The sequence below is a fragment of the Pogona vitticeps genome, chromosome 5, assembly GCF_051106095.1.
Source record: "Pogona vitticeps strain Pit_001003342236 chromosome 5, PviZW2.1, whole genome shotgun sequence".
In the NCBI taxonomy this organism is placed as follows: domain Eukaryota; kingdom Metazoa; phylum Chordata; class Lepidosauria; order Squamata; family Agamidae; genus Pogona; species Pogona vitticeps.
Genome location: NC_135787.1, coordinates 132,050,042 through 132,073,986, shown reverse-complemented (window position 1 = coordinate 132,073,986; position 23,945 = coordinate 132,050,042). Strand labels below are relative to the sequence as shown.

At 37.9% G+C, this 23,945-nt stretch overlaps 1 protein-coding gene across 1 annotated transcript in view; it reads left to right on the top strand.

Annotated features, from left to right (window-relative positions):
• CFTR (CF transmembrane conductance regulator) overlaps positions 1 to 23,945 on the top strand; it is a 105,736-nt gene that overhangs the window by 69,397 nt on the left and 12,394 nt on the right. The window contains exons 18-23 of the mRNA XM_020789713.3: positions 1,676 to 1,755; positions 4,616 to 4,766; positions 6,132 to 6,359; positions 7,099 to 7,199; positions 9,395 to 9,637; positions 11,013 to 11,168. Of these exons, the coding sequence (XP_020645372.3) occupies positions 1,676 to 1,755; positions 4,616 to 4,766; positions 6,132 to 6,359; positions 7,099 to 7,199; positions 9,395 to 9,637; positions 11,013 to 11,168 (959 nt within the window). The remainder of the gene's footprint in view (positions 1 to 1,675; positions 1,756 to 4,615; positions 4,767 to 6,131; positions 6,360 to 7,098; positions 7,200 to 9,394; positions 9,638 to 11,012; positions 11,169 to 23,945) is intronic.

Genomic DNA, 23,945 nt, shown 5'->3' with positions numbered 1-23,945 from the left:
AATAATACATTTACTTCTGAATAAACATGTGTAGAATTCCTGTACTGGTAATATTATGACACTGATGTTAAATATATTGGGTTCACATTAACCTTCACTAAAGTCAAAGGAATTTGAATAATCATGTTTTGGATAGACAGGGCAACTTGGGGGCAGCCAAAGAATGATGAACAGCATTACTAGAGAACCAAGCATTTAATCTATGCTATCTGATTGCTGTACTATAACCTAAAATTGAAGGAGTAGAAAATACATGAATGAACTCTGTGAATCTTCCCTCTCCTCTGATGGATGGAATTAGGAATGTTAAGAGTAGAAATTGCTTGAAACTCAGTTACTGTAGCTCAATTAGCTTCTCAGGGTGAAGGAGCATAAAATCTTGACTTCCTTGTTCCTGTGTATCTGAGATGTTCTCCAGTCTTTGCATGTTTACCCAGAAATGAATCACATTGTGATCAGGGATACGTGCTCCAGATGATGTACAGTTCAGTAAAATTAGAGGTAACAGCTTCTTAGTTCCTTCTGGCTGCATGAGAGAAGAACAGGGAGTGCATCAACCCGAGATTAAGTTACGCTAATTCATGCCATGCTAAACAATGGCCCCATGTTCTGGTTCCCAAAGTCAATGGATTCCCAGATACTGTTTGACTTTAACTTCCAGAATCCTTGATCACTGGCATTGCTGGCTGGACTTCTGGAAGCTGAAGTCTAGCAACATTCAGGTTTGTGAAATGACTGGTTCAGCATGATGTTTGCATGTGATCCATACCTGACTCTTTGTAGAACTGATTAACTTCATTTTTTTTTTTTGCCAAAATATGCATAGCCCTTTACTATGTGCATGTTGTGAATGTTATATTTGCTGTCCTGTTAGGGCCAGCACATGACTGCTATATATAGAAGTTCCCCATGCATGGTGTTTACATACCCACATATATTCTTGCCTCACCTATTGCCCTATTTATATGTTCCAGAAAAGGTTAAATATGAAATTGAATTTAACCTTAATTGAATTTAATCCCAATTGAATTGGGAGAGAATTCTAGCCCTATGCTCTGTTACTGTCTTCACAGTAAGAAGATAAAAGGTGCTCCTACACATAGAGGATCTCCACACAAGTGGAAAATCTGGCTTCTAGATTGCAGGGGTAGATTTCACACATAGTAGACTGTCTGCTCTTCAGTCTGTCTTTCTTCATAAGGCAGTAATCAAGGGAAGGGCTAGACTTTTCCCTGCTCACATTTTGACATTAATTTTTCTTTTGAATGCCTGCATAAAGATCATAAGATATAATGTGGCATAGGTGTAGCCCATACCTTGCATTATGCAGCTATACCTAGGTATAATGAATACATATGATGAAATGGTAAAGGGTGTTGGTGTCCCTGCTTCACTGCACCTAGAGGACTGTCCCCAATGCATAAACCAGTCTCAAGTATAATCCAGCCTCCATTCAGCTAGTCTCCTTGGAATAATGCTATGTTGCTTGTATTGACACAGTGTTCTCCTTGTAGAGGTAAATATAATGCTAAACTAAATGCAACAAACTATCCACTGTAACTTCTACCAGATATGGTATACTCATTGCCCTAAAAGGCTGGGTGATTAAAATAATCTATTTCTGTGCTATTTCAATAAAATCTACCTCTATATTATTATTTTCTTCAACATTTAGGTGGAATACTTAACAGATTCTCAAAGGATATAGCAATACTGGATGACCTGCTGCCACTTACAATATTTGACTTCATCCAGGTTTGTAAAAATAAAATGTATATTCCAATTAGGTTGGATGTTTTCTGATGGAGAAACCACTTTTTATGAAGACCAGATAAGAATAACAATAAGAAAAATTACATGTAATACATGTTCAGCTGCATAATGTCACCAGAAGCATGCTTTTGCAGAAGCAATGTCTTCTTCTTTGTCTTTTGCTTGTATATGCCTCCGGTCCTTCTTAATCTAATCTTGGCTTCACTGCTCACTCCATTACAGTACTTCATCTGGAGAGGAAGAGAGAGAGAACATGTGTTCTAGAACTTGGACTGGAGTAAGGTGTTATCTATTCAATGAGATAGAGTGGCTGCATATTCAGCACAGACAAAACTATATTTGGTTGTTGTGGGTTTTTGGGCTCTTTGGCCATGCAAAAAACTGGACTCCACAGACAAAGAACTATTATGCCTACACATCACTATCAGCCAAAAAATGAGAAGTCAAGATTGGGACAAGACTGATACCCTCTCTTACAAAAAGATGGAAAAAGAAATGATGAACCACACAGCCAGACAAAAACAGAAGTTCAACAAATGCCAAACAAGCCAACAGAAACCTACACTAGACACCTTGCGCATCACTTCAGAACACAGCCAAAGAGCCCGAAAAACCCACAACAACCACTGGCAATGGTGCGGCTAAAAAATATTGTAAATAAAAATAAATAAATAAATAAATAAAATAAATAAACCATTAGACCCCAGCCGTGAAAGCCTTCATGAATACATAAAACTATATTTGCTTACATTTCATCTGCTTAGAGTCACAACTAGAGTATGCCCATTGAATCACTGGATCTTATGGAGGAATTGACGCATCAAATCCCCACTGATTTAATTGGACTACTCTGTTTGTGACCTATGATACTAAGCAACTGGATTTCAGCCAAGGTGTAATTACATATACTTTTGTTGCAACAAGTTGTGATATTAACCAGTAAATGGTCTCTAGAAGGCAAAATTCATGATAGCTATATAGATCTTGAATGTTTAGAAGTATGCCACTGACTAAAAACTGTGGGGTAAACAGGGAGACTATTGCCTTCATGATTTTCCTTTGGGCTTCCTAAAGCCATGCAAAAATCCACAGAATAATCTGAACAGAACTTTGCTCTGCTTCAGTTGGATTTTCCTTAAATTAGTTAAGAAATGGATTTTGGCTATAGAGTCAATGCTCATAATAATTACAATTGTAAGAATTCAATTCTGTTTTTAAAGAATGCTCATATAATGACTAACCTGACCTCACAGAGTCTGAAAAATTATAACCAGTTCTGTGCCAAATGCATGACATAGCAACAGCAGGCACTGTATTATCTCCTACAGCCGACTAGGAACAATTTGGTAGACAAGGATCTCATTGTTTGAAGACGTCTATATTTTATAAATGGAGTCTGCTTCTATTAACTGTGGTTAGATGGGTGGGTGGGAGACACCAAATGAACATCTATTATGGGTGCAATAACTATTATTTTATTTCATTGTTTGTGAACATGATGTCATGATCAATATTTCCACTAGCAGGCTAGGTTTGCTTTCAAAGAATAAAGCCAGCTCTGCTTCCATGGTTGTCAAGATCTCAGACTTTAGCAAGATTACAAATTGTGGCATTTTAGAAAAGGCAAATGTATGCCTAACAGGGACTACACCAAAAATAACCGCCTTTAAAATGCAAGAAAATTCTGTGACCAAGTTTAGTTTTTCCAGACAAGAATCGTTGTGGTCAAAATCTGTTCAACATTTACAGCATTCATAAGAGGCTTGTGGTCTGACTAGTAGACTGCCCTGACTATGGGCTGCCCTGCCTCCTGAAAACTAGTCTAAAGGATTGATTAAGCTATAGTTGAGAATTATGTTTCCTTGTAGTTTTTGATTTATCAGCATTTTCCTTAGTTAGACTGTATTGGGTCCTAGATTTATGTGGATTAGCTTTCAGGGCCTCTTTCTCCATAAGACTAGTGTCTGAATCTAGCTGGCAGATTAACCACAGGAGACCCATTGAATCAATGAGATTCACATAGGTATTAACTCACAACAGAGTGAGTTTTGAGTCTACTCTGGTTAGCTGGATGTCAATAATAATCATCATATGCCATCAATTCTACTTACGGCAACCTTTTTTCAGAGTTTCAAAGTAGACAACACTCAAAAGTGGTTTGCCATTTCTTTCTTCTGGAGGCATCCTGGGATTTTATAGCTTCCTTAAGGTCACACAGGCTGGCTATATTCTCAGGAAGCCCAGTGGAGAATCAAACTCCCAACCTCTGACTCTACAGCCAGATACCTAAACCACTAAGCTATCCAGACAGCAGGACTTTAGACCTAGGATAATTAGTGCCTTGTAAAACATTCTAGTATAATTTTTGGCATGATAGATATTAGTAAAGAAAGGATGAAAATTTAGGAAAAAAGTTATGTGAGATTGCAAATTGCATATAATTTGGTGTACAAAGAAGAAACTAACTATTCTCCTTACTCATGATCTTTTTGGAAAAATAAGTGTGGATTTTTCATTCCTCACATATATATCTATATTTTTGAAGGAAAAGTTTTAAATGAAAATTGTGTGAAAACATTTATATTTTCTTTAATTTGTACAGCATTATAAGATAATTTAATACATTTTTACTGGTGTCTTGACTGAATAAATTATGAATCAGTTACTAAGACCTCTAGCTGCAAACACGGGCCAGTACTAATTGGGGAAGCACTTGTGGGATATAAGGATTATATATGCTAATAGCTCTATATATGTTAATAGCTCTGATATCTGATAAGTAAAATGTGGCAGTCAGGCACATATTTATTGTATCAAACTGAATTTTTCTTTCATCCCACAGTTAATATTCATTGTGGTTGGTGCTATATTAGTAGTCTCAGTTATGGAACCGTACATCTTCCTAGCATCTGTGCCTGTGATTGTAGCTTTTATTATGTTAAGAGCATACTTCCTGCACACTTCTCAGCAGCTGAAACAACTAGAATCTGAAGGTATGTCTAGCAAAATTGGTATATTTCTGAAATATTTTTTAAAATTACAGTAACTGATAGAGATATACTGATTATTTTTCATTTAAATTCCCATTGCAAGATTTCACTGGCCAGAATCCTGTTGAAAAATCACTGGGCATAACTAATCTGTGGGCAGAGCATTCAGCAATTGCTCTAGTGATCTACAGTTTTTCAATTACACAAGCTGGGTGGACTGCCCCATTAAGAACAATTTGGTTTACATTTGTGCTTGCTGGTAGTAGTGAATAACTCCTAGCACAACTGGCATAAAAAAGACAATCATGTGTCTAACAAGCCATTGTGCACATGGAAAAAACAAATAGGATGCTAGCCATAGTGTTTTTTTCTCTCTCCAGTGCAAATACTCAGTATCAGCCAAGGCATAGCCATTTAAGCAGAGTCTGCTTTGTAGGACAAGGGGAAAAAGTTCTGAGCATAACTGAAGCAGAGCAGAGGCAAAAAAGAGAATTGTGAAGAGAAAGTTTAGTTTCTATTAAGGAGAAAAAACCCACCAGCCTATCTGCTCCACCTTAAATTCAAAATGCCTTGCCTCCTTTCTAAATACAGACTTTATAGATCAATTTGTTATAACAGACTTTGAGATTAATTCATGATTGATTAGTTAGTTGATTGGTTTCTATGTCTTCTTCCTTCCTCCATACAGACTGAAAGTAGCTCAAATATTCTTTAAAACAGGTAGACTTAAACACACAACAAAAATGTAGTATATTAATCATTGAACATATAAATGTATTACTACCAGTAGGATTTGCTTTGTAGGTCTTTTTTTTTTATTATTTTCATGTTAACTAGTGTTTTTTTTAATGTAAAGGCAAACCTGGAATATGGATCTAATATTACATTGAAGTTTCAAATTGATTACCTTACCTTGAATTTTCATTGATTGCACAAGATATCAAGACAATATAATGGCACCAGGAATTTAAGATTTGAAGTTTCATTTTGTGTGACATATTTTCAAAGAGGCAGCATTGCAAATATGTGCTGGCTGACATCAACATATAGAAATTATTTTAATTTAATTTAATTTAATTTCTTTTTAATATTGATATTATTATTATTTGTTTAATCATATGTTTTCACTAGAAACAACGCATCATTAAAATAATTTAAACAATAAAGTAATCACAATCATTACAACGGGAAGAGAGAATAGCCTAGTCAATGAAACATACTTCTGAGTATCCTGTGACATGATGCAGTTTCAAAATAAGCCAAGAACCCATGTAACAGAAATGAAAGATATTTAATTTGACTCAATTTTTAAAAACACCAACTTCAAAAAGTACTAAAGATTTCATTTTAAATTTACATTCTTTATAGCCAGAAGTCCAATTTTCACGCATCTCATTACAAGCTTGAAGGGGCTTTGGACGCTAAGAGCTTTTGGGCGGCAACGATATTTTGAGACTCTGTTTCATAAAGCTCTGAATTTGCACACAGCAAACTGGTTCCTGTATCTCTCAACACTACGTTGGTTCCAGATGAGAATAGAAATGATTTTTGTCATCTTCTTCATCATTGTGACATTTGTTTCCATTGTTACTACAGGTATATAGCTTTTCTCTATTCTGAAATCCACCTTTAAAACTTAAATATTTGTGAAGAATTAGTAGCCATTGTTTGGTGCTGTAAGCAAGTTTAGGTGTGTTGTATTAATTTCTTGTGGCAGCCTACTTGAGGATGTTCAATGTACTTCCTAATAGTCTTTTAAAGTGCTATATGCTGAGTGTACTTTGATAGGTTTTTCTTGACCTTACTCCTAGTCCTACCACCATTACTGGACACTAATCCCTCTGACCATAAAACTTGAATCAAATTATACATTATGGATAGTATGTTATTAAAAGAGAGAATTCCTTAAATCCTGAATGCAGTGTAATTGTTTTAGCCGAAATTTCTCACACCACTTGTCATTTGCAGATTAGCTTGCTTTGCATTGTGATCTGTCATCAAGAGGTAAACCAGGTTTTGTTTGCAAATACAACTATTCACACATGAAAGCTTGCTGGAATCATGTGTTTAGAACATAGAATGATTTCCGTTCATAGCTATGTGCTATCTGTGAGATTTATTTTGACCCCTTGATGGATGTATTTGCATTATGTTTCATTGTAATAGTAAGTAGTAGTAGATCTATCTGATGTTAACGCATTGATACATCTGAAAAACATAGTAGTTTCATGAGTCTAGTAAAATTAGTCAGTTTTACTCAATTTAGTAAAATTAATGAATTAAGTTAAATACAGAGAAGTATATATGATTTTAAAATGTGGCTTTATACTTACAGGACATGGGCCAGGAAAAGTTGGCATTATTCTCACATTAGCCATGAATATTATGGCAACCTTACAGTGGGCTGTAAACTCAAGCATAGATGTAGACAGTTTGGTAAGAGTTGCACCTGTTCTTTTAAAATTAGGTGTTATTTTTTATTTTAATATCTAATTGTTTTACACAGTTATATCTTTTTCATATATTACTTTGTGTGCAGAATGTTCATTTATAAACTTGAGCTCATCAATTACATTGTTTGCCATTTCTCTGTAGGTATATGATACAAGTTTGTGATTATCACCTTTCCTTCAAAGTTCTCAGGAAATTTTCCTGTTTCTTCTTCAATAACTATTTACTTAACTCTTCTTTCTGGTCAAATGAAGTTCATAGTTTTTGGTATTGAAGCCACATAATTTTGTCTGCAGTTACAGTAGGACCCCTGTATCTGAGGGTTATCAGTTCCACAATCTGTTGTGGATACCTGAAAGCACAAATACAAGGGGACCTATATATAACATATAAGAGGCCAAGACAAAAACCATTAGGGGACATCATTTTATATTGTATGTAGAGCTGCAACAAACCGTAGATAAGAGAAACTGTGGATACTGATCCTGCAGATACAAGGGTCCTAAAGTATTTATTTATTTTATTTCCACTTATATTCTATGAAATCTTGATAATTTAACAATTAGGTATTTTGCGAGTCTAAATTCCATAACAATATATCCATTTATCTAATAAATCCTAATTTGGAGGCAAAAGCACATACTTCCCCTGTTATACACCTTCCCTACAAAGTTGCCATTACATTTGTATTTCCTTTTCTTATGTATTTCTCAAATTGCATTTGCTGCCTCCTTTTGGCACATCTTACATCTATTCTTCTTCAGAAGCTTCCCTTTCCATATAGGCTGCCAAAATTAATGACTGATGGAAACTGCTAGTGAGCATATCAGCGACTCTTCACAATTGGTGTTCAGGAAGAGAGTTATCACAGTGCCAGAAAACATATAACTCTCTGTTTCTTTGGTGCTATCAATCTGTCTGTCTATTTATCTATCTTAAATGAATATTGCAAAGCAAAACTTTTTTTTAATATATTTACATAAAACAACAACAATAATAGTGACTAGCAAGTCCCAGTTATTTCAGTGGGTCATCTTTTAAGTATGATTAAATCTAGGTTTGATTTATTGTTATCAGTAGTCACCACAAGGCAAATATATATTCACAGAAAAACAATTATTTATCCACAAAGCCTCACTGTACATTCCCACGATTAATACACAAAGCTTCTTTATCATGGAGTTTGCTTTCCCATGTTGAAGGACTCATGTTGTTCTCAGATCTGAAGGTCAACAAACACTAATTTTCAGTAGATACTGATAACTGTGTTCAAGAAAGTATAATTAGTCTTGCTAGAGCATTCCACTCTGGTAGGCTACTTCCATATATTAATGTGGTATCATTTGCATTGCATAGTGAAAAAGACAAAGGACAGAGAATATAGTAATGTATGTACAGTATATATATTTTGCTCTATTTTTCTTAAGAAACACAGTATCGAATCTGACCAATAAAAACATTTCTTGCTTCATACCTCTGTATGCAGAGATTTTTATGAATCTGATTAAAATGTTAGCATAGTCATCTATTAGAGTAGGAAAATGTCAGGATTTCATGTAGAGAAGAAATGTTAAAAATTGGTCCTATGTGCACGGAAAGTTACTGAAATAAAATACAGTATTTAAATCATCTATAGAAGAAGAAAAACATCTAAAGAGCAATTTAGATGTGCTGTTTGGCAATTTCTGTGATCAGAGTACCTCTAAAAATGGCAGGAATTGCTACAGTTAGGTGTAACAAGATTTAAAGTTAATACAGGATTTCCCTCGTGAGATTATAGGCATAAACAAACCTCCTTACTATTTGGTGGAAACACATATTTAAATATACATAGCAACAGTGAGTCATCATAACACAAGGAACTGTATGCTGCAGATGAAATACTAATTTGCTAACAGCAGATTTCCCTGACCTGTTGAATTTGGGAGACTGAGTATTTCAATAGGACGAAGCTTCCTTTGTAAGCAAACCACATAGTAGAAAAAACTCATGCACCAAAGTCATGTGATTGCTATGGAAATAGGAATATGAGCAACAACAACTCATTAATTAGCAACATTTCACTGTCATGATACATGCAGTTACACTGACACTGACATAAATCTGCAATTGGATTCTGGTCACAATGTTTTTTAGGATTTTGTGTAGTTTTAAGAAGACTTTGTTGCTTTTGTTTCCAGATGCGGTCTGTGAGCCGAGTGTTCAAATTCATTGATATGCCAACAGAAGAATCCAAATTTATACCACCAGCAAAGAATGGGGAACTTTCCAATGCCCTCATAATTGAAAATAAGCATGTTAAAGAAGATAATATCTGGCCATCTGGTGGGCAAATGACAGTGCAAGATCTCACAGCTAAGTATGTAGAGGGAGGACTGGCTGTACTGGAAAACATTTCCTTTTCAATAAGTCCAGGACAACGGGTGAGAAAATTTACTTATCTTCATCTAAACTTTTTTTCAGGTGCTTCATAGCTAAGCTAGTGGCAGCAGTACTCTCTAAACCAAAAGTGAAATAGTTCCAGGTTTCTAACCTGTAAAAAGACACAATAATTATTAGCTTAATTTTAATATACAGAGTTTGCAAAAACACCAGAAGAGACAATTTGCTTAATATATGGAATATGAAAATTAAAAATAGATGCAAAACTTATTGAAGTACTGATCATATGTAGAGCACAGAGATGATAAAAAGTTCTTGTCATTGTAAAATTGTAGAAAAGTAGTGTGTATGGGTAGAAAAATCCACCCTAGGCTATAGGAGAATGACCTATACCTGCACATTTGTCTCCCTTCACTTCCTACTTGTATTATGTTGGAAAGAATTACTAATAAATGCACGTTTGGAAGCTAACTAACCCCCCCTCCTTACAGGCTGGTGTACTGGTAATGTACCACTAGATACAGTATTTAGATCTTCATAATATTTGAAGCACCTCTATGATACAATAAATTAGCCTTCTACAATGTGATGATCTCCAGATGGCATAATCTCTGACCCTGGGACATGTGGGGTTGTGCTGATGGGTGTTATACTTCAAAACTGCAAGGGATGCTAGGTTGGGGGTCACTGAGTTAGAGTGTCTTCATTCTTCAGGAATGTTACCATAAAATAAATTATACTTGTGCTACTAATTTGCACTACAATTCCCACAGTTCTTGATTACTGGTCAAGGTGGATGAGATTTCTGGAAGACTGCAGACCAAAACATCTGGAGGTTGCCTCCTCAGATGTTGAAGAAGCAATACATGTGTTCTCTTGAGGAAAACATCTATATATTCTTCAGCATCTGATTTTTAAGAAAACATCCAAACTTGGTATCAAACACGTGTTGCATGATTTAGGCATATAGAGTTCTTGGTTGACATCCTAGAATGGAATACTTTGCGTTTTTCTTTGTGCAAGCCAAAGTTTGTCCAGCTTTGCCTAATCTGGACATTGTTTTGATGTCGTACAAAAAGGAGCAAAGCAAGGCCAAGTATATAACTTGTGTTTTTTTTTCTTACATTTAAAGTTTATAATGCTGTTATGAATGTTATAATAAAATATTTGTACTATAAAGACAGAAAGACATCTAATGCTATCACTTCATTGTGGGAAGTTAGATGATTGCTACATAGTACCAGAATCTGCTATTAGCATTGCACAATTCATGCTGTTCTATTAATATTTATAGTTTCAAACCCATTTCAGCATAAAGCATTCCATCTTGAACTGCTCTTTTGTTAATTTCTAACACAATGTGATTAAGTTATGGGTGGTAGTTCTTTCATTAATTTGCTTTGATAAATATTGCAGGTTGGCCTTTTAGGAAGAACCGGCTCAGGGAAGAGTACTTTGCTCTTTGCTTTCTTGAGACTCTTGAATGCAGAAGGGGATATTCAGATTGACAATGTCTCCTGGAACACTGTCTCTGTGCAGCAATGGAGGAAAGCATTTGGAGTAATACCACAGGTAAATTTACACTACCCTGTAAAATTTGTGTCTTTGGAAATCACATTGCCCCAAAAAGGTACTTAGTTCATACAAAATCTTCAGATAGAATTGAAGTGAAACTTGCAGATTTGCTTTCAAAAAAAGAATTCATAATTGCTGGAGCAAACCAAATATTTCTCTGAGTCTTCCTACCTGCACCTTTCTAAACTCCTAACAAGGACTTCTCCTTTTTTTGGTACAGGTAGGATTACTCTGGTTTAACCTATAAAGCCCTTCACCGTTTGGGATCATGTTATCTGTTGGAGTGTATTTCCTCAAAGCCATCTGCCTGTGCCACTAGATCCTCTCAGGCTATGCTCCTCTGGGTGGGTATGCCAAAGGAGGCCAGAAAATCTTCCACAAGAAATCTGGCCCTCTCACAGGTGGCATTGTCCCTGTGGAATTGCCTCCCTGTAGAGCTGCACCTGGCCCCCTCCCTCCCTAGTTTTAAGAGACTGATGAAGACACTTCTCTTTTGGGAGACTTTTGAGGGCAGCCTCTGTTAAACTTTTTTGCCCTGGTTCTGCCATTCTACTGCTTCATGTCTTCTGAACTTATGGTGGGTTTTGTTGTTGTTTTATGCTTTGTTGGGTTTTTTATTTATCTTGTTTTTTTTTAAGTAAAGTGCCCAGAATATTGCTGTGCACTAATGGGATAATATAGAAGCTCCAAAACCAACCAACCAATCCTCTTGTGTTCTATACCAGTGGTTCCCAACATTGGGTCCCCAACAGTTCTTGTACTAAAACTCCTAGAAGCCTTTACCAGTAGCTGTGCTGGCCAGGATTTCTGGGAGTTGTAGTCTAAGAACATCTGGGGACCCAACATGAGGAATCAGTGTTCTACACTGTGTAGCAATGAGGTGCCAGAATACACAGATCAGCAATAAGACTCCAAGGAGTAAGGCGAGGGAACAAATAATTTGGGCCAATGAGAGATGATGTTAAGGTGGCCAGATGGAAAACTAGACAATGTTCCTATAGCTTTAATCGTTTTCATTAAGAAGTGGTTTCCACAGGTTACACTTGCGTAATAAGCTGAACTTGCTGAAATTCCCTCTGCTACGCCACTATTAAAGGTGGAAAACCCCAGCTGTCTTTTACACCTGGCCACTTTGAATAATATGCCAACAATTTCATTATGTGGTCCCTGTGCATATTAAGAGGTGCTTACTCTTACTATTCTTCATCAGACTGCATAATGCAAATAAAAGAGCATTTTCTTAGGGAAGCTTTGCAGCAGTTTTTGTAGTTTGTTCTTTGAGTTAGAAAAAAATCTGGGAGGCTGATGGTGAGATAGGCACCAACAACATGTGGTGCCTCCATTTTAAGACATCCTTATCTAGTGTACCTTGATCGCTTGCAGGGTTGAGTTGCCATCTTAAGGACAGCATTTAAGAGATGACTTTTTCTCTATTAAAAAATCCACACACAAACCTTTGTTCTTCCATCTACCGGAAAAGTAGGATAGCCTAACATTGGAAAAAGTTTATAACTTGACTCTTGTTTATGGTGCCTAACCAACATTTTGAATAAGATTCTTCAAAAGGAAATTTTAAATTACCAAGAATTATCTGTAGTTGTCTAGGGTAGATTCAGAGAGCTAGAGTGTTTCCCATTTCTCTGAATGCTGTTGGATTTTATAATCACCAAGCATTAGAGATGAAGTAGATGTACATAGATTGTTTTGAAGGGCTCATTTGACAGGTAATTGACTCAGCAACCACCAGCTGTTGAATAGATGCCAAAATCTTGCCGTAGCAGCAGCAGTGTTGATTCATCAATTGATCCTTTCAGACAGGGTGCAGTTACCCCACCTTCCTCCTTGAAGAAGGACTCAAGGTGGCTTACGCACAGACAATGAAAGCCAATATTTAAGGTTGAAAACAATGAGTATACAAATTGTGGTTGACATCATTAAAAGACAATATTTAAAACTAGGAACAATTAATAAGGAGGCATCTTGCAACATTAACAGGCAAAGTTAAGGCAAAGATCATTAAGTATACAAAAAAGTAACTGAGAAAGGGAAGACACAAAAATGGAAAACACAAGTACTGTAGTACTAAAAATCCAGTTAAAACAATAATGTATAAAAACCTCTCTAAAAATCACACACAGGTAGCTGGTTTACTGAGGGAAGGCTTGCCTGAAGAGAAAAGTCTTTGCCTGCTTGTGGAAGGATAGCAAAGATAGGGCCAGCCTGACCTCCAGTGGGAGGGAGTTCCACAGTCGGGGAGCAGCAAAAGAGAAGGCCATCTCCCATGTCTCTGTCAGACGCACCTGTGCAGGTGGTGGGACCAAGGGAAGGCCTCTCCTGATTATCTAAACACCTAGCCAGCTCATAATGGGAGAGATGATATTTGAGATAGCTTGGACCCAGTCCATTTTTGGTATGCTGTAGGAATGGGTTAACTTTTTAGTTTAAAACCAGCACTTTAAATTGTGCTCAGTAACTGATCGGCAGCCAGTGGAGTTGTTGTAACGGGGGGGGGGGGGTTAGGTGATCCTTGTAATCAGACCCAGTCAGCAATTTGGCTGCTGTAATTTGGACCCTCTGAAATTTCCTGATACTTTCCATTGTCGGCCCCACATAGAATGCATTACAGTAATCCAGCTGGGAAGTAACTGGAACATATACCACAGTGGCCAGATCAGGATTCTCAAGAAATGGATGCAGATGGCACACTGGTTTTAATTATGCAAATGCACTCCTGGCCACTGCTGAGACCTGGGCATCCAAGTTCAGGGGTGAATCCAGGAGTACCCCAAGCTGTGCACCTGTTTTTTCAATGGGAATGTAACCCCATCCAGTACCGACTGCATCCCGATTCCTTTATCTGCGCTTTGACTGACCAGGAGCACCTCTGTCTTGTCTGGATTAAATTTCAATTTATTCACCCTTTGTTGAAATGAATCAGGAGCTGGGTCAGGGTTAGAGATGGGGGCATCTGTATTTGTATGTACAAATATGAATATCCCCACATAAGTGGAAATAACGAGGGTCAGGCCCCATGGTTTTGCCGCTGCTGCCGGCCCCACGGAGGCTTCATATTGCACTGTTCTCCACAATGGATTAGCCACTCTCCGACCTAGCAGAGAGGCTTGTCATCCTGCCTCCTGCCAGGACTGGGTAATTACATCCGATGAGCTCTCATCAGCGGCAAAATTGGGAGTGGACAGTCCAGCCCCATGGGGCCAGACCCACGTTATTTCGACTTGTGCAGGGATATTCATATTTGAATACGAATACTCCCATCTCTAGTTGGGGTATTTGAAATCAGTCTAAATTCATGTGGGTTTCGGCTTATTTGTATCCTCTTGGGACAATGTTTATTCCACTTTTAAGCTGTTTGGTATAGCAGTAGAGGGGAGCTGACTTGATACAATTTTAAAAATATATTTCCAAGTGGCATAGCAATAGATCATCAATAAGACAGCAGGTGTCACTTTCCAGTGTTCAAGTTATACAACAATAAAATACAAACAGGTTGAAAGAAAACCTCTGACGTGGGCATTGTACTTGGCAAAATGATTCACAATAAATTGTGTGCACAAAACTGAGTTAAGATAATCAGCCCCATCATTACCGTTTAAAATACCTCACTTTCCCATCCTCCCCCAAATGTATTGTATAAGCAGATATTTTCAAATCAATTTCAAACATGCTAAACTCTATGCAAACCCAGGAGTGTTTCAATTTGTAACCAGACCTAGAATTTTTAGTGCTTTAAGGCAGCAGTTGCTGGTAGAGAAAACACGTTTATTTGAATCCAACTCAGATAACAGTGCTGAAATAATTGCTCTATTCCCTTGCTAACATATCTGTTAACTTCTGATTGATGTCAACTAGAGTTAGCTCATGCACAGAGCATGCAAAGCTTCCCAACCAGAGATGAGAGGGTGATGCCCTCCTGTGAAACCCCCCTCCCCTTTTTGGACCACAAGCTAGCCCTAAGCCTTACATATGCAGTGTCAAAAATTGCCAAGAAATCTAAGTGGATACCTTGCAAGCTCATAGTTACTGACTGAACTGGTATAACCACTGCCACCCACGCCACAGTTTTAAAATAATGGGAAGAACAAAGAGAACATTATATTTCCTAGCTTTCAATTTCAATATCAGATTTTAAAATGTGCCTATTGTTTCCCTGGCCTGGAGGAGGAGTAACGTTGTTTTTAAAACCCTGGGTAGTCTGTTCAGGTGTTACGTTCCAGCTCACTCTGCCACTCCCATTCATAACTTCAGTTAGTGGTTTATTTTTTGCAAAATGATTTCCTGAATCCCGTGTTGGAGCAGAAAGGTGACTGATTTGTCATCATTGTCAGCCACCCACAGACATTTTCAAGGAGCCCAACAGAGTGCTACCAGGAAATCAATGAATATAATAGGAGAGTTTTAACCTTAGGAGTTGGCTGAGCATGATCAGCTTCAGCTAGCACACTCAGTGACCCGGGCTGATGGAGTTGTTAGAGTGACCAGCTGAAAAGAAGTGCCAGCTTCCTGTATCATTAATGATTGCTTAGAAGAGGAACTACCAGAGATGCAGCATTTAATACATGGTACACCTACTGAAATTTCCTCCTCCATTATTAAAGATATAGGAACTCTCTTTTTCTGTACATGACCACAGTTTTCCAGTTCCTGCATTAAAGTTCGTTTTTTTTTAAAAAGAGGAATTGATAACTGGAAATGTTATGTGCCTCAGTATAAGTCTAATATTCATAGACCATAGTTAACTTGTATCACTTAATTAGATTGGGACAAAAACACTCTTCCTTCAATTTTAGTATGCAAATATTGTAACAGAGCAACAATATAGTGATCTTCTTTTGTTTTTGCCTGTCATGTAGCTATCAAAGACACAAAGCCTCTTCTATGGGAAAATAATCAGGCATTTCTTTCCTCTGCTTTCTGAAATAATATTCCTTCCTAGTACCCTCAAGTGCTGAAATAACATAATCTTATAATCCTTACAAGAGCAATAATTTAATAAGATAATACATTTTTTCCACACTTCAGATGGGAAACTGAGGGGAAGAGTGCTCTACCTAAAGCAACCTATATGGCAATGGTGAGGTTTCTCATTTTGTCTCTTATCTCACTGGTCTAATACTAATGTGGTAGTCAGCGGTAGCAAAAAAAAAAAGTGAAAAGAAATATATGGTGGTTGATTTGAATGAACACACAGGTCACAATTAACCAGCACTTGTAAGTAACTATTAATTTGTATTAATTCTGTTTCATAAACTAAGATATAATTAAGTGACACTACAATAATAACTTGATGCATTTTGCAATGTCACTGTTTTAGTTACTAAGTCACACATAATATACACACATAATTGTGTGTGTGTAGCCTCACTAAATAGGTATTTCTTCCATTGGCTAGTGGCTTGATTTTTGTTTTAAAGTAACTATTACAGCTGTTGTTGTTGTTTAGTCGTTTAGTCGTGTCTGACTCTTCATGACCCCATGGACCAGAGCACACCAAGCCCTCCTGTCTTCCACTCCCTCCGCGAGTTTGGTCAAATTCATGTTAGTAGCTTCGATGACGCTGTCCAACCATCTTGTCCTCTGTTGTCTCCTTCTCCTCTTGCCCTCACACTTTCCTAACATCAAGGTCTTTCCAAGGAGTCTTCTCTTCTCATGAGATGGCCAAAGTACTGGAGCCTCAGCTTCAGGATCTGTCCTTTCAGTGAGCACTCGGGGTTGATTTCCTGCAAAATGGATAGGTTTGTTCTCCTTGCAGTCCAGGGGATTCTCAAGAGTCTCCTCCAGCACCACATTCAAAAGCATCAGTTCTTCAGCGTTCAGTTTTCTTTATGGTCCAGCTCTCGCTTCCATACATCACTATAGGAAAAACCATAGCTTTCACTATGTGGACTTTTGTTGGCAAGGTGATGTCTGTGCTTTTTAAGATGCTGTTGAGGTTTGTCATCACTTTCCTCCCAAGAAGCAGGTTTCTTTTAATTTCATGGCTGCTTTCACCATCTGCAGTGATCATGGAACCCAAGAAAGTAAAATCTGTCACTGCCTTCATATCTTCCCTTTCTGCCAGGAGGTGATGGGACCAGTGGCCATGATTTTAATTTTTTTGATATTGAGCTTCAGACCGTTTTTTGCAATCTCGTCTTTCACCTTTATTACAAGGTTCCTTAATTCCTCCTCACTTTCTGCCATCAGTGTGGTATCATCTGCATATCTGAGATTGTTGATATTTCTTCCAGCAATCTTAATTCCAGTTTGGGATTCCTCCAGTCCAGCCTTTCACATGATGTATTCTGCATATAAGTTAAATAAGCAGGGGGACAATATACAGCCTTGTCATACTTCTTTCCCAATTTTGAACCAATCAGTTGTTCCATATCCAGTTCTAACTGTTGCTTCCTGTCCCACGTATAGGTTTCTCAGGAGGTAGATTAGGTGGTCAGGCACTCCCATTTCTTTAAGAACTTGCCATAGTTTGCTGTGGTCCACACTATCAAAGGCTTTTGCATAGTCAATGAAGCATCAGTAGATGTTTTTCTGGAATTCTCTGGCTTTCTCCATAATCCAGCGCATGTTAGCAATTTGGTCTCTAGTTCCTCTGCCCCTTTGAAATTCAGCTTGTACTTCTGGGAGGTCTCGGTCCACATACTGCTGATGCCTACCTTGGAAGATTTTAAGCATAACCTTGCTAGTGTGTGAAATGAGTGCAATTGTACGATAGTTGGAGCATTCTTTGGCACTGCCCTTCTTTGAGATTGGGATGTAGCCTGATCTTTTCCAGTCCTCTGACCACTCTTGAGTTTTCCAAACTTGCTGGCATATTGAGTGTAGCGCCTCAACAGTGTCATATTTTAAGAATATAATCAATCTGATTTCGGTATTGCCCACCTGGTGATGTTCATGTGTAGTCTCCACTTGTGTTGTTGGAAAAGATTGTTTGTGATTACCAGCTTGTTCTCTTGGCAAAACTCTATTAGCCTTTGCCGTGCTTTGTTTTCAACTCTAAGGCCAAACTTACCAGTTGCTCTTTTTATCTCTTGATTCCCTACTTTAGCATTCCAGTCCCCTATAATGAGAAGAACATCTTTCCTTGGTGTCAGTTCTAGAAGGTGTTGTATGTCTTCATAGAATTCATTAATTTCAAGCCTCTTCAGCATTGGTGGTTGGTGCATAAACTTGGATGACCGTGAAGTTGAAAGGTCTGCCTTGGATTCATATTGAAATCATTCTATCATCTTTGAGATTGTATCCCAGTACAACTTTTCCCACTCTTTTGTTGACTGTGAGGGCTACTCCATTTCTTCTACGGGATTCTTGCCCACAATAGTAGATATAATAATCATCTGAATTGAATTTGCCCATTCCCATCCATTTTAGTTCACTGACACACAGGATGTCAATATTTATTCTTGCCATCTCTTGTTTGATCACATCCAGCTTACCAAGGTTCATAGATCTTACATTCCAGGTTCCTATGCAGTATTTTTCATTGCAGCATCAGATTTTCCTTTCACTTCCAGGCACCTCCGCAGCTGAGTGTCCTTTCGACTTTGGCCCAACCACTTCATTAGCTCTGGAACTACTTCTCCTTGTCCTCTGCCTTTCCTCAGTAGCATGTTGGACACCTTCCGACCTGAGGGGCTCATCTTCCAGCGTCATGTCTTTTAGCCTTTTGTTTCTCTCCATGGAGTTTTCTTGGCAAAGATACTGGAGAAGCTTGCCAGTTCCTGCTCCAGGTGGATTGCGTTTAGTCAGAACTCTCCACTATGACCTGTCCGTCTTGGGTGTCCCTGCACGGCATAGCCCATAGCTTCTCTGAATTACTCAAGCCCCTTCACCACAACAAGGCAGCAATCTGTGATGGGGATTGATACAATTACCTTTGAATAATGAGAAAAGCAGAAAAATAGGTAAGAAAATACTGTAATATTAGGACATCAAATCGACAGCTGTAACTTTATACATGTGTCTGTGAGAACGTGTAGTTGTATTCAGAAGGGGTATGTCTAGTACACATTCATGTGGTGCTGAAAGAAAGAGCTTTTGGAGTTCATTCCCTTGTTAACTGTCTCCAAAGAGAATAGCAATGTCAATTTGTTGCAGCAAAACACCCCAGGTCCCTTAATAGAGTCCTCTGTTGTTTTCTGAAGGGGATATGTTACATTTTAATGGTAAATCTCTCTGTAAATAAGAGTTTCTTAGTCAATTTCAATCTTTTTAAACATTTTGAAAATTTGACATAATTAAAACAAACACTGTCATTTTTAAAATGCAAACTGATTTGTAATACAACTAAGAGAAGAATTTCAGGATATCTTCGGGAAGTATAAATCCTTCCCAATTATATCTCTTGTTTAAGTTTCTTTTCATAGAGTTATACATTTTTTTTTTTTTTTGCTCATTTACCATCTTTTAAAAGTAATGAGCCTCCTTTTTTATTTCTTGCATTTCTGTGCATAATTGCAATGAAGGAAGCACCACTAAACAGACCTTCTTCTGAGTAAAGTACACCGGCTGCATTACGTTAACCGTCTCAGGACTGTAAACAAACTGTACTGCCATGTCACCAGTTTCTCGTGTGAATTACAGTCATAAATTGCTCACAGATAGTAAGGTGAGGTTCATTGCATAGTAGGAAATCCCACAAGGGACAAAATAGGAGTAACAAAAAAGTAATTATAATATGAAAAAAGGTCATCTTCTGACCTTTATTCATGAGAAGAACTGCCAGGGTGATCAATAATAATTCTAAATGTCAGACAAGGGAGCCATGTAGAGATTGCATCCTGAAAGGATGAAAGATTGTGGTCCTTCTCCTAAGTTTAAATTGATGTCCACTCCCAATGAATCAGCATCTCCATGTGCTGTTTTGTCTTTGACAGCCTCACATCCTAAGAGACTTTGGAGGAAGAAAATTGGTTTTCCAAATAAGTTGTGTTTCAATTTGATGTTGTACATATTTGAAAGCTAAATGTCAGTGTCAGTTACTCTAGAGTTTAAATGCCAAGTGCATTTAATGAATTTTAAGAATAATACAGCAAAGGTAGGTTGAGCAAATGGAGGATTGGGATTGTACATCTTTAATAGTTGCTTAGAAAAGGAAATGTCAGCACATGCTTTTAAAGCAAGCTGCACCTACTGAAATTTCCCCCTTCACACAACTATTAAAAGTAAAGGAACCTTGTTTTCTTTGTCACCATGCTATTCCAGGCAAATGGGGTATTGGATAGAGTTTATTAGACTTCAGACTGCCATATTTATTCAGAGGTGGAGCCTGGGGCAAGTAATGCAAAATAATGCACCAATCAACTTTTTAGTTCATTACAGTATGTGAAAATAATACAAGAAGTAATTATAACACTGAATCCCTTACCAGTATCTCTCCTCCTCCGTAAAGGATCAGCAGCACTGTCAGAGGTACAGAGATGGGCACAGCTGGACATAATGAGGGTTGGACCGTTCACTCATACGTCCACTGCTGCCACCAGCTCTGCTTTTCCTTACAATTGCTCCGGAGCTCGTGGTTGGCTATCCACTAATTAGCTTGGAAGGGAGACTCATCTTCCCTCCTTCTGCCAGGAGTGGCTAGTCGACTGTGAGTTCTGGAGCTATTGGAAGGGAGAGTGGAGCTGACAGCAGCACCAGATGTGTGAGTGGATGGTCCAGCCCCAGGGAGCTGGACCCTCATTATGTCCAGCTGTGCAGGGGTATTCATCTCTAAAAACAATCTCTAAAAACAAATCAAAAGTGTTTAGTTTAGCATACTATGTATTAATAATCTGACATTCTGTACAGTCTGGCCCAGAGGCCTGGTGTACCAAGACCGAGGTATACCTGCCCTCCAACGGGTGAGGTCTGATCTACCCATGATCCAGGTGGACCAGCCCTCCATTTGAGCATCACCCACATCTGGACCAGAATCCTGGTCTACTAAGTTTTGAGCAGACCTGCCCTCTGATGCCTCAGCAGGACCTGGTGTACCAACTGTTTTTTTCTCTGGTCTCCCCAACTGATGTGGTTTACTGGTCATGCAGCCTGCTGAAAATTGATGAAGTTGGCCCTTGGAGGCCTGGTTTTGTACCTCTTGTCCGGTCTTGGAACTGAGGACATTTTTGAAAAATACCCTCCACCCACATCTGGAGGGCAGGGGGAAAAAAGTGGTTCTTGAGCTACACTTCATCCGTCCCAATCTAGAGGGGTGTTGATATATACATGTCACTGAGATTTGGCCTACAGGTATCACTGAATCCAAATTTTCTTCAGGATTCCCCAGAGTATTGTTGCCTAGTGATTTTTTGGCAGCAGAACTCCCCTCCTCATATCATTAGCTGCTTGCTTGATGCACTTGATGGGGAAAGAGAAATCAACTCTCTAATCCTTCAAAGTATTTAGAAAATGTAATTGCATACTTCTCTATTGAATTCCAAATAATAGTACTCCAGCATTTCACCTTTAATGCCACTTATTGAGAACAAGGTTTGGTTTGGTTTGGTTTCTCAGCATCATGATTCTCTGGAAAACAGCATGGAACAAAGAGCAACATCTAAAACAAACAATTTATTGATAAAACATTTTGATTTTAATTTCACATATACTGTTACATGTTTGTCTAATCCTTGTGCATCAGAATAAAAACACAAAAACTTGCATTGGGTGAGTTATGGGATATTTTCTGGCGCTATAAGAATGCAAGTGTACTGAGGTTTAGCTGTAGGGTCAGCACTGTGGTTAGAGTTGAAGACTAGCAGAAATATGTAATGAGCACCTTTTGTTTTCTTGTCCTGTTGACAAATAGGGCTGTGCTCTTTCATGGTTTTGGACTGCCACTCCTAGAATTCTCCAAGAATTCCCCAGGCAGAAATCTGGGAATTACAGCCCACAAATCCAAATCTCTGTAATGGTGAGGGTGGTTGACTGACCAGGCATGGAGCATGCTGGGTGTCATAGTATCACTGTCCATGAGGCTCTATGGAGGGTGCCTCCCAAGGAAGTACAACTCCCAAGAAGCACTGTGGCAGGAAATGAGAAGAAATCAAGTTAGTGTCAGAGATAAATACCCCTAAAGCCCTTCTTTAACAAGTCAACATGTAGAGGTCTACAGATTTAGACTTATGGGCTGCACTTCCCAGGATTCTGCTGGGGAATTCTTGGAGAATTCTGGAAGTTGTGGTCCAAAAATACAAAAAGCATATCCATACTGACAATTCCAGTGTTCCCTTACTTAATACAGTGAGCTTTTGACAATCTGATAGGCCCATTCTCATTCTCGGTATCATGTTTCACTGAGAAAGAGCACAATACTTCCCCCCTTCTCAATATATTTCAGTTGCAGGGGATGGGGAAAGAAGAAAATATTAGTGGCAAAATACAATTGATTTCACATAACAATTTTTGTCCCAGCTGAAGTAGGGGTCATTGTTTACAGCTTTTCAGGTAACAATGTGGTAAAATACCTACATAATAGATTTAGTTCTTTGAGGATTCTGCAAGAAAATGTAACTATGACAAATTTTTAAAATCCCTTATCAGCACATAAGGGTTAAAAAGGGGAATTTTGAATTCAGAATATTTTAAAAGCTAGCTGACGTTTTTAAAAGTCTGTTTTTCCAAAGGAAGCAATAGGAGCTAAGCACTTGAAAACTTATTTCATGTGTTTATGAGTAGCAATTGGTAACAGATATTACACGTAATACAAATGTGTATCTTTTATGAAAACCGGTCTGTTCAGTTTTCTTTGCCGTCACTGGATTCCACATTTTTAATTCATTATTTTGATTCACTCCAAACCAAATGCAAACAGAGCTAAACCAGTTTCTTCTCTTGGATTAGTACTACCACACCCAGTAATCTACAGACAATAATCCCAAAACAGAGAACACTGTGTGTAGCACTAACTTTGAGCAACCACCACCAAGTATAAGAGAATATGTGAACATGCCTAGCCTTTAGTGAACATGCCCTGCCTTTAGGGAAGCTATTTTTTGTTAACCGGGTATCCAAATAAAATATCAAACATTATTACTAACAGAGAGAGGCTGAGATGCATGTTGTTGAATAAAAAATGTATAGTATCTTCAGCTGTTTAAAGATTTAATTTAGCCATTGAAATGAAAGCTGTTCTAGAGTGGAGTGTCATTCTGCTGCTGATGTCCTCTGCAGTCTTCAGAGAAATGAGTTGCAAATGTACTTGTGCAAGCAAGTGCTTCACATAAATATGTGTGATTAAAGATTGTGGCAGATCTTGTTGTGGATGTGCTCTTAGTCACATTCATCGTTTTAGTTCATTTTAGATTGCTTGCATGTATAAAGATTATTTATATCTGCTTTTTCAACTCTCAAAAATCTCTTAGCAAACTGTAGTGAAATCAATTATACTATTGTAAACAATATTTTTTAAAAAGTTTGAGAGAAGACAAAAAGAAAGCCATAGCATAATTCTATGATTAAAGCTGTCTTATTCTCTTTTATGTTTATTGTATTTTAATTTTGTTTAATTTTGTTTTCTGGAGATAAATACTTTAAGCCAAAGTAAGTGCTACATAATTTAAAAACAAACAAAAACACCTCTTCACATTTTCCTTAAAACCAGATACCTAATCTTTCCAATATAGTCCACTCTTTTAACTGTTCCAGGCAGAGGAGGAATCAATAAAACTTCCTGGACTCAAGATTAACTATATGTAGCCTTGGACAAATTACACAGATCCAGAGTGCCCCCGGGGAAAGGGAACAGTAAACCATTTCTGTTACTCTGTACCTAGAAAA